The following is an 11974-nucleotide window of genomic DNA, read 5'->3' on the forward strand; positions in this document are numbered from 1 at the left end:
CCTGTGAACAGACAGCATGCGGTCAAAGGAACTCTCCATGCAGGTGAAAGAAGCCATCCTTCAGCCGGGAAAACAGAAAAAAATCCCACCCGAGAAATTGCTACAATATTACAAGTGGAAAAATCTACAGTTTAATATATCCTGAGAAATAAAACACTGGTGACAGCAACAATGAGAAACCACTTCACAACAGCCAACCACGTGAACAACACTCTCAAGGGGGGACGACAGCTCATTACCCAAAGCCTGCCATGTCATCAGTAAAGCACAGTGGAGGCAGTGTGATGGGCGTGCATGGCTGCCAGTGGCACTGGGACACTAGTGTTTATTGATATATGTGACACAGGACAGAAGCAGCCAAATGATTTCTGAGGCGTTCAGAGACCTACTGTCTGCTCATATCCAGCTAAATGCAGTCAGATCAATTGTGCGGCATTTCATGACACACATGGACAATGACATACAGCCAAAGCAACCCAGGAGCTTATTAAAGCAAAGAAGTGGAGGATTCTTAAATGACCAAATCAGTCACCTGACCTTAAAGGGACACTTAACCACTTCACCACTGAGGGGTTTTACCCCTTGAACACCAGAGCAATTTTCACCTTTCAGCGCTCCGTCCATTCATTCGTCTATAACTTTATTATTACTTATCGCAATGAAATGAACTATATCTTGTTTTTTCCGCCACCAATTAGGCTTTCTTTAGGTGGGACATTATGCCAAGAATTATTTTATTCTAAATGTGTTTTAATGGGAAAATAGGAAAAAATGTGGGAAAAAATATTTTTCAGTTTTCGGCCTTTATAGTTTTTAAATAATGCATGCTACTGTAATTAAAACCCATGAAATGTATTTGCCCATTATTCCCGGTTATAAAACCATTTAAACTATGTCCCTATCACAATGTTTGGCCCCAATATTTTATTTGGAAATAAAGGTGCATTTTTTTCAGTTTTGCGTCCATCCCTAATTACAAGCCCGTAGTTTATAAAGTAACAGTGTTATACCCTCTTGACATAAATATTTAAAAAGTTCAGTCCCTAAGGTAACTATTTATGTTTTTTTTTTAATTGTATTTTTTTTTTTATTACAAAAAAAAAAAATTGGGGAGTGTGGGAGGTAATGAGTTAATTTATTATGTAAAACAATTTATTTTTATGTGTAAAATGCATTAGGGTGTAGTTTACTATTTGGACACAAGATGGCCACAGTGAGTATGTTTACATGCGACCTGTAAGCGTCCGGAAGGACGCTTACAGGAAGCAGTAGGAGGCTGGGAGACCCACAATGATCGCGCTGTTTCTGAAAGAAGCAGCAGATCATTGCGGGAGCTTAGATCATGAACGGGAATGGATTGTCCCGTTTATTGATCTCCGGGCGAGCGGGCGGCGGCGTGCACGAGCGGCGGGTGCGCGCGCACGAGCGGCGGTAGCGCGGACAGCGGCGGTAGCGCGGAAGGTACGGATTTCTCCGTCCCTGGTTTTTTAGGAGAGAAAAAAGGGACGGAGAAATTCGTACCGCCGGGGGTAAAGTGGTTAAAGAGACACTGAAGCGGAAAAAAAAATATGATATAATGAATTGGTTGTGTACTATGAATAATTACTAGAAGATTAGCAGCAAAGAAAATATTCTCATACTTTTATTTTCAGGTATATAGTGTTTTTTCTAACATTGCATCATTCTCTAATATGTGCAGATTACACAACACTCAGCATTCAAAATGAGTCTTTCAGGGCCCTTTTCCACTAGCAGTCGCTAGCGTTCACGCTGAACGCTAGCGATTGGTGAATCGCAATTACCGGCGATTCCCCGACGTTTGCGGCCGCGATTTTGCTATGCTATGCACTGCATAGCAAAATCGCGGCAAATATCGCTCCGCCGCGCGTTCGCGTTCCCGTAAAAAACAAATCGCGGTAGTGGAAATGACCTACCGCGATTCCTATGTTAAAAAGCAAACCGTAGCGATTGTAAAATCGCTAGCGGTTTGCGTCTTTCTGATTCAGCCAGCGCAAACGCGCTGGTGGAAAAGGGCCCTCAGAGCAGTCTGTGAAGTAATGACCTCTCCTCTAGCAGAGAAAAAGTAAATAGTCCAGGAACAGTTGAGATAATAAAAGTCAGATAACAGCCCTCTCCACGACTAACTTAGTCGGAGAGCTTAATGGCTTGTTTGCATAGAGATAACAACTGGAGTTTCTCAACTCTTCCTGTACTGGAAACAATTACACTGAAGTATCTGATCTTAATGTTTTATTTCTTAGCTGTGCTACACATACAAATCATAATATCATCATTTTTTTTTCGCTTCAGTGTCTCTTTAAGGCAAACAAAAAAAAAAATGAGTTTTACTCACCTGGGGCTTCCAATAGCCCCCTGCAGCTGTCCGGTGCCCTCGCGGCTCGCCGTGTCCCTCCGATCCTCCTGGCCCCGCCGGCAGCCACTTCCTGTTTCGGTGACAGGAGCTGACAGGCTGGGGACGCGAGTGATTCTTCGTGTTCCTGGCCACAATAGCGCCATCTATGCTGCTATAGAGTATATCATATACCACATAGCAGCACAGAGGGTGCTAATGTGTCTGGGAATGCGAAGAATCACTCGCGTCCCCAGCCTGTCAGCTCCTGTCACCGAAACAGGAAGTGGCTGCCGGCGGGGCCAGGAGGATCGGAGGGAGACAGCGAGGGCACCGGACAGCGGCAGGGGGCTATTGGAAGTCCTAGGTGAGTAAAAAACTTTTTTTTTTTGTTTAACTTAAGTGTCCCTTTAATGCAATTTCACTTGTTGAAGACTAAACTTCAGATAGACAGGGCCACAACCAAACAGCAACTGAAAGCCACTGCAGGAAAGGCCTGGCAGAGCATTAAAAAGGAGGAATCCCGGCCGGCATCTGGTGACGTCCGTGAGTTCAAGACTGCAGGCTGGCATTGCCAGCAAAGGGTTTTTAACCACTTTACCCCCAGCGGTACGAATTTCTCCGCCCCTTTTTTCCCTCCTAAAAAACCAGGGACGGAGAAATCCGTACCTTCCGCGCTACCGCCGCTGTCCGCGCTCCCGCCGCTCGTGCGCGCGCACCCGCCCGCTCGCCCGGAGATCAATGAAAGGGAAAATCCATTCCCGTTCGTTGATCTAGCCCCCGCAATGATCTGCTGCTTCTTTCAGAAACAGCGAGATCATTGTGCGTCTCCTTCCGGACGCTTACAGGTCGCATGTAAACAAACACTCTGTGGCCATCTTGTGGCCAAAAAGTAAACTACACCCTAAAAGCATTTTACATATACAAACATTACATTTACACAATAAATTAACTCATTACCTCCCACACTCCCCAATTTTTTTTTTTTTTGTAATTAAAAAAAAAAAAAATACAATAAAAAAAAAACCATAAATAGTTACCTTAGGGACTGAACTTTTTAAATATTTATGTCAAGAGGGTATAACACTGTTACTTTATAAACTGCGGGCTTGTAATTAGGGATGGATGCAAAACTGAAAAAAATGCACCTTTATTTCCAAATAAAATATTGTCGCCAAACATTGTGATAGGGACATAATTTAAATGGTTTTATAACCGGGACAAATGGGTTAATACATTTCATGGGTTTTAATTACAGTAGCATGCTTTATTTAAAAACTATAATGGCCGAAAACTGAAAAATAATAATTTTTTCCCACATTTTTTTCCTATTTCCCCATTAAAACACATATAGAATAAAATAATTCTTGGCATAATGTCCCACCTAAAGAAAGCCTAATTGGTGGCAAAAAAACAAGATATAGTTCATTTCATTGGGATAAGTAATAATAAAGTTATAGACGAATGAATGGAAGGAGCGCTGAAAGGTGAAAATTGCTCTGGTGGTCAGGGGGTAAAACCCCTCAGTGGTGAAGTGGTTAAAGAGAACCAGAGATGAAGCACCCTCTTGTATTTTCCCTTTATAAATCAGTGGGAACATGACAGTAAACACCTAATCTGCCCTTTGTTTCATTGTTCTCTGTGTAATCTGACTGTTATCACCTCTGATAAGAATCCCCGACTGAGAAGTCAGGCTGCTCCGTCTAGCTTTGCTACAGAAAGATTATAGCTAAGTCTGTCTTCTGTGGTGTTATTTCAAGCCCAAGCCTGCCCCCTTGTGGCTTTGCTATAATGACTCAGCAATAATCATTCCCAGCAAAGCCAGATTTAATTGCTCAGTCTGGGATTCTTGTGACTGCTGATAACAGACACTTTTAGCAGTGAGGGTGAAACAGAGAGCATGGTAAGTGTTTTCTCTAATGTTCTTACTGATATATATGGTAAAATACATGAGGGGGCTTCGTCTCTGGTTCCCTTTAACCAAGTATTAGAAATTAACATTTTATGTACAGTTATTTAATTTGTCCAATTACTTGTCAGCCCCTGAAATGCAAGGCTGTGGAGTCAGAGTCGAGGAGTTGGAGCAATTTTGGGTATCTGGAGTCAGTCGGTTGTTTCAATAAACTTAGGAGTTGGATGATTTTTGTACCGACTCCTGAGCACTGCTGAAATGAAGGAATTGAGTTCAAAAAATGCTTTAGTTGCCTCACATTTTTATGCAATCGTTCTGTACCCTACAATGAAATAAAGTTGAAAGTCTGCACTGCAACTGCATCTGAGCTATTTCATTTACAATTCATTGTGGTAATGTACAGAACCAAAACTAGAAACAGTTGTCCAAATGTTTATGGACCCAACTGTACAATAGGAGTTGTGTGTATACCTAATGGGGTCAATAACATCAGATGACCGCCTTGCTGGAGGTTTAACAACATCGCTACCTTGATCTGCAGTATTGTAAAACAAACAGAAAATGTCACTGTGTGCAAACCATGATGGTAATCTTTATGGTATTGTCATTTCCTGTATTCACTCTGTTCTAAGTACGCTGCACTTCCTGATGGTGGTGTATGATAGAACTCTTTACTGAAGAAAATCATGCAGTGATATAACTTGTTATAGTGGGTGCCTATCTACGTGACCCAGAAGACTATGATCCAACAAGCGTTACATTCCAGCCTAGCTGCCTGTACAAGTCACCTGACTTACCTGAATGGCCCACAGCGGCGTATTCCGCTCCACCCAAATGATGGGGACCCTGCCAGGAAACAGAGAAACGTCAGATAAATGTACAGAATCCCATGAATACAGATATGACAGAACCCCCTCGCTGTACTCACCAGTTTATGCCATGAGGATACCCCCTGCCTGTGAAATTCAGCTTCGCACAATTCAAACTGCAACAAAAACCAACAAAAGAGAAATGACACAAAATGACCACAACCGTCAGAATAACCCAACACTTCCCGTTCTCTCCAGAGGGTGGCGCAGCGGATAGCACTCCTGCCTCGGCCTGCACACTGTCTGCATGCAGAATGTACATGTTCTCCCAGTGCCTGTATGGGTTTCCTCCAGGCCATAAGTAGGGACGTCCAAAGGACCACATTTTGGCCAGTTTGACCCCCTCCATGTAGTATGAGTGTCCGCAGATATTAAATACTATGAGCAGACTGTGTATATAAACCCTCATACTACATGCAGGTGGTAAAATTGGTCAGCGATTGGCCAATGATAATTGAAAGTGTGTACCAGGATTTAGACTCTCCTCTCCTGATATACTCTGTGCTGCTGGAGGGATACAAGCACAATAACCACCTGTGTGCTGTTCACATACTTTAGATTAAATAATAAATAAATGAACAAAAGAACTTTGTACACAAATGACTGTAAATGATGTTGAGAAAAATGATGCAATTATGATTTATTTACATGTCAAGCTGCCACTTGGGGCGATTAATATGAATGTATTCCTGGGAAGCTCTGCATTATGCAGACTGTCAATTACTTCTCCATAAGAACAATTAGCAGAGACAGCGTATAGTTACAGATGACGCAGATCGCAGCAGATAATTGGTGATCTGAAAGCCCAGCAATGTAATATGCAAATGAGCAAAATATGGAAAATATCTGATTATAAACAAACGCTGAACGCACCTCGTATATCAGGAGATTTGTGCTTCTCTACAGACTGCGGGGCCCACACCACAAGCCCTTCATATCAACTACACAGTATACAGGGTCATCAATATCACTCCTGTACAATATAATGTATCTGGAGAGGTGTGATGTCACTCCTGTACAATATAATGTATCTGCAGAGCGGTGATGTCACTCCTGTATAATATAATGTATCTGGAGAGCGGTGATGTCACTCCTGTACAATATAATGTGTCTGGGGATCTGTGAGGTCACTGCTGTACAATATAATGTATCTGGAGAGAGATGATGTCACTCCTGTACAATATAATGTATCTGCAGAGTGGTGATGTCACTCCTGTACAATATAATGTATCTGGAGAGCGGTGATGTCACTCCTGTACAATATAATGTATCTGGGGATCTGTGAGGTCACTGCTGTACAATATAATGTATCTGGAGAGAGATGATGTCACTCCTGTACAATATAATGTATCTGCAGAGCGGTGATGTCACTCCTGTACAATATAATGTATCTGGAGAGCGGTGATGTCACTCCTGTACAATATAATGTATCTGCAGAGCGGTGATGTCACTTCTGTACAATATAATGTATCTGCAGAGCGGTGATGTCACTCTTGTATAATATAATGTGTCTGGGGATCGGTGAGGTCACTCCTGTACAATATAATGTATCTGTCGAGCTGTGAGGTCACTCCTGTACAATATAATTTATCTGGAGGGCTGTGATGTCACTCCTGTACAATATAATGTATCTGGAGGGCGGTGATGTCACTCCTGTACAATATGATGTATCTGGAGGGCGGTGAGGTCACTCCTGTACAATATAATGTATCTGGAGGGTGGTGAGGTCACTCCTGTACAATATAATGTATCTGGAGGGCGGTGATGTCACTCCTGTACGAATTAATGTATCAGAAACCATCAAACCTGAATGAACTAGAGATATTTTGTAAAGAGGAATGGTCCAAAATACCTTCAACCAGAATCCAGACTCTCATTGGAACCTACAGGAAGCGCCTAGAGGCTCTTTCACACTAAGACGTTGCGTTTGATGCGACGTTAAGGTCACACAACGTGCCCCTAACGCAACACGTTATCTTTGAAGTTGGACGTTATATTGAACTGCATAACGCGTCTCTTGATGTGTACTTGATGCGCACTTTTTGACGCATACTGATCGAAAGAAAACGGCGCATGCGGCACATTTTTAAAAAAAAACGAAATCATTACTGAGCATGTGCAAACAGTCCAATGTAGCTAATAACGCAGACAACGCACAGCATGCAGCACTTTCTAAATATTGCTGCACGTTACACACAACACAACGTGAGCACTGTAAATGTCGCACAGACTTTATATTGCTGTGCGTTAGCCTGTGTTATTACTTTGTATAATGTGCGGCTGTAACGTCGCACTGTGAAAGCAGCCTTAGAGGCTATTATTTCTGCTAAAGGAGGATCTACTAGATATTGATTTCATGTCTTTTTGGTGGTGCCCAAATTTATGCACCTGCCTAATTTTGTTTAAACAATTATTGCACACTTTCTGTAAATGCAATAAACGTTATTTCACTTCTCAGATATCACTGTGTGTGTCTCCTATATGATATATTTAACTGATATCGTAACAACCAACAATTTATACAGGAAAATCATGACAATTAACAAGGATGCCTAAACTTTTGCATCCCACTGTACCTCCTCAGATTAAACAATACAGGATTTCTCAAGTGCTTCACCCTTCCACAACACATCTGCCACTCTCCAACCTTTGATATCTATAAACGCTCTCTCAAAACTCACTTTTTCCGACAAGCATCTGCTCTACCTCAGGCCAGTTCCCCTTTTGACTTCTGGCCAAGTTGCACTCTTACTAGATCACCTAAACCACACTGTCTCTAGGTATAAATACTGTATACTACCCAGCCTCCCTCCACCCCCCACACCATTTCTTGCAAGGGCAAGTCTCTCTCACCCTTTTGTGTTTTGGATTTTGTTACACATTTATTCAAATTAATTCTGTCACTGTTATTACCAATTCTGTATGTTGTACCTATTCTGTATTTTGTATATTGGTGTAAACCTGCCTGTATTTTGTATATTGGTGTACACCATTGTCTGTATTGCTATGTACCCCATGTTTGTTTCTTACTTTGTACAGCGACACGGAATATGTTGGCGCTGTACAAAGTAAGAAACAAACATGGGGTACATAACCATATATATATATATATATATATATATATATATATATATATATATATATATATATATATATATATATATATATATATATATATATATATATATATATATACACACATACACACACACACTATACACACACACACGCTGTACACATACACACACATATATATACACACACACACACACACACACACACACACACACACACACACACACACACGCTGTACACACACACACACACGTACACACACACACACACGTACACACACACACACACACGTACACACACACTGTACACACACACACACTGTACACACACACACACACACACACACACACACACACACACACATACACACACACATATACACACACACACACACACACACACACACACACACACACACACGTACACACACACACGTACACACACACACACACACACACACACACACACACACACTGCACACACACACACACACACTGTACACACACACACACACACACACACACACACACACTGTATATACACACACACACACACACACGTCACCAGAGCAGGGCATGCACTTGGCGTTCCCGCACTCACCAGCTGTTGTCCTTAGTCGGGTCGTACATCAGGACGCGGACGATGTACAGGAGACAGGAGAGGAGTTTGAGGGAGAAGTTGAAGAGACGGATTCTAAGGCCTGGAAAGACAGAATAAGACATTGAGGCGTCACTTTCAGGTGGGTTTCCTGAGGTCAGAGATCATCGGAGGAACCCAGCAAGTCTGTCCCTGGGACATATCAGATCATAGTGTGAGGTCTCGTGAAAGGTTAGTGAATTAGACTTTGTGTTATCACATGACACTCCCACAACATCATCATGTGACCTGCGATACATCTCGGACTGCCGGCAGCAAACATCTCAACGCGGCCCCTATATGAGACAGCAAAAACAATCCACTAACCTTCCAGCAACCACCGCTGTGTTCTGATATGACCCAGTCAATGATAAAAAACCAAAACGTGGATGCCTCTGACGTCAGGCAAATTGTATGCAGCGAGGGGCTGGTCCCATCAGACACACTCGCTGCTATTTCACATTGCTCCAATGCAACGCTGCATGCAATTTGTATGAAATCTGCATGCAAGCTACCACTATCAGCATCTACAATTTCTTTCTATTATTACACTTTTCTCCTGTTGTGCTCAGTGCCCTTGAGAGCTACAGCCACTAGGGGCACTCAGTAGGCCACCCTGCAGTGTTAGGGAGTCTTGCCTGAGGACTCCTTACTGAATAGGTACCAACCTGAGCCAGGGTGAACCCTGGACTCTTATCTTGGAGGTCCTGCCCTTATCCAGAGCCCTCTCCAGCCGCCTTACTGACCATCACAGGTTTTTATGGTCATTCCTCATTTCCTGTCCAGGGTTCATATTCAGGTTATGGAGTCTTGGGACACAGACAGCAGTAAAAGTTCAGAATACACTAGAATACCTGTAGCCAGACATTGAAGTCAGAGGGATATGAAGGCTGCCATATTTCCTTTTAAACAATACCAGTTGCCTGGCAGCTCTGCTGATCATCTGCCTCGAATACTTTTAGCCATAGCCCCTGAACAAGCATGCAGCAGATCAGGTGCTCTGAGTGAAGTCAGACTGGATTAGTTTCATGCTTGTTTCAGGTGTGTGATTCAGACACTACTGCAGCCACAGAGATCAGCAGGACAGCCAGGCAACTGGTATTGTTTAACAGGAAATAAATATGGCAGCCTCCATATCACTTCAGGTGTTCCTCTGGGTATCCGTCTCTCCTACAGCCTTAAACCAAACAAAGACAACGCCGTATTCCTGGCGCTGCCATGGTTGTCATCTGCAGACGTCTGGCCAGTTCCTTAGCGAGGACATAAGTAGGTCAGAGCTGTGAGTCTCGCCTCGTGACAGTTATATGCTCTCAGACGTCTCTAGTGGCGGTAATAAGAGGGCGTCGCACGGCCGTCATTTCTCTGCCACGGCCGTCACAGCGGCGGGGAATTCAGCGCTGCGATAGGAGATTAGCTTAGATTGGAGAAGACGGAGGGGGAGGGAGATCTGTTGTGTAAGAAATAAATATCGCCCGATCGGCGGTGCGGCGTGCACTGAGCGCAGAGAGGAGGGGCTCCGCGTGAGGTCACTGCGCACTACTCCAGGGTCGTCCGGGAAACAGCCGTGTTCATTTCATCAATTAGGGAAACACGACACGCTGGCCCTTATCCAATTCACTCTTTCCCTCAAGTTATATTTTCACACCTCATCAATAGAGAGGATCAATGAGATGCAAATTCTTCAGAAATTATGCCATTTTTATGCAAATGTATGCAGTTTGAAAATGGACCAATCGATTTCAACCGAGGTTCAAATTGATTGGTCCATTTTCAAGCGGCATATATGTTGCATAAAAATTTGCATCAACCCATAAGAATTTGCATATCTGGTCATCCCTACTCATCAAGCGCTGCGGAATATGTTGGCGCTATATAAGTAAATAAAAAAAATAATAATAATAATAAACAAATTGCCCTTTAAAGTGAACCTAGACACTAAAAATCTACTCAGCAGCACTGAAAAGGCTTGGGGTTTCTTTAACAGTTTCACAGCATCAGAACTTTGTTTCTCTTATACAAGCCTCATTTTTAGCTGCACAGAAGAAAACTGCCCAGGCAGTTTTCCCCTAATGCTGTGCAAAGCATGATGGGATATCTGATTTTGTTCTCGTTCTGCTGTTTTGGTGCAATTTTTTTTTTTTTATATTTTGAATTTGACATTTGAAGCCTAGCGTGTGCAGCTGGGAGGGGTTATCAGGACACAGGACAGTTGGAACTGTGTCTCATGCTCCTTGTCACCTCCTTTCAACCAAAAAGATGGCTGCCCCCATGACAAAGATGGCAGCCCCCATGAATCACAAACATTTGCCTGTTCTTTTAAAACGGGGTGGGTAAGAGATTATATTACCTATCTATTCTAATTAACATAACTAATGTAACTTAGTATGTTTGTTTAGGCTGGAGTTCCCCTTTAAGCCACCAGCAAGCAAGAAAATACTTAAAATAATTTTGATGGTACATTTTCAACAACTTCTGGGTACTTTTTTCATTGTAAAATGCTGAAAGGTTATTTTTGAAAGAAGATGAAAATGATCTCCTAGGAGAAAACGTTACTTGCATATGGGACTGCTGTATCTACTGATTATTCCTCCGCATAATTATCTCCTTCATTTCAGCATTTATAATAACGTTGTACAAGGTTTCCAGTCCCTTGGTTGTAATAGCGTCCAGGGCCGGGCCGAGGCATAGGCTGGAGAGGCTCCAGCCTCAGGGCGCAGTGTAGGAGGGGGCGCACAATTCATTCAGCTGTCATTCCTAATTGTGTATGAAGCAGAAAGAAATAAGAAAATGGGATACATAGCAGTGACTGGAAGCCAGATAACTAGATATTAAGGTGTTGGGGAGGTTGTGGGCCCTGTGGCACCTCTTAGTCTAATAGCAATCAGTGTGTGACGGCTGGGGTGGGAGGGATGGAGGGGCGCACTTTGGTGTCTCAGCCTTGGGTGCTGGAGGACCTTGTCCCGCCTCTGATAGCGTCAGAGCCGGGACAAGGTCCTCCAGCACCCAAGGCTGAGACACCAAAGTGCGCCCCTCCATCCTTGCCACCCCAGCCGTCACACACTGATTGCTATTAGACTAAGAGGTGCCACAGGGCCCACAACCTCCCCAACACCTTAATATCTAGTTATATTG

The 11974-nt window shown here is 43.1% G+C and overlaps 1 protein-coding gene across 9 annotated transcripts in view; it reads right to left on the reverse strand.

Moving 5' to 3' along the window:
- The window catches only part of KCNT1 (potassium sodium-activated channel subfamily T member 1), a 489153-nt gene that overhangs the window by 249821 nt on the left and 227358 nt on the right, over positions 1-11974 (reverse strand). For 8 of the 9 annotated variants that reach the window (XM_068249213.1, XM_068249212.1, XM_068249206.1 and 5 more), the window contains 3 exons: positions 8807-8906; positions 5191-5247; positions 5060-5108 (listed from right to left, as the gene is read on the reverse strand). In XM_068249213.1, the coding sequence (XP_068105314.1) occupies positions 5060-5108; positions 5191-5247; positions 8807-8906 (206 nt within the window). Of the gene's footprint in view, positions 1-5059; positions 5109-5190; positions 5248-8806; positions 8907-9510; positions 9547-11974 lie in introns of those variants that run through there. The other variant, XM_068249211.1, reaches the window with a different exon arrangement.

The sequence above is a fragment of the Hyperolius riggenbachi genome, chromosome 8 (assembly GCF_040937935.1).
Source record: "Hyperolius riggenbachi isolate aHypRig1 chromosome 8, aHypRig1.pri, whole genome shotgun sequence".
NCBI classification, from domain to species: Eukaryota; Metazoa; Chordata; class Amphibia; order Anura; family Hyperoliidae; genus Hyperolius; species Hyperolius riggenbachi.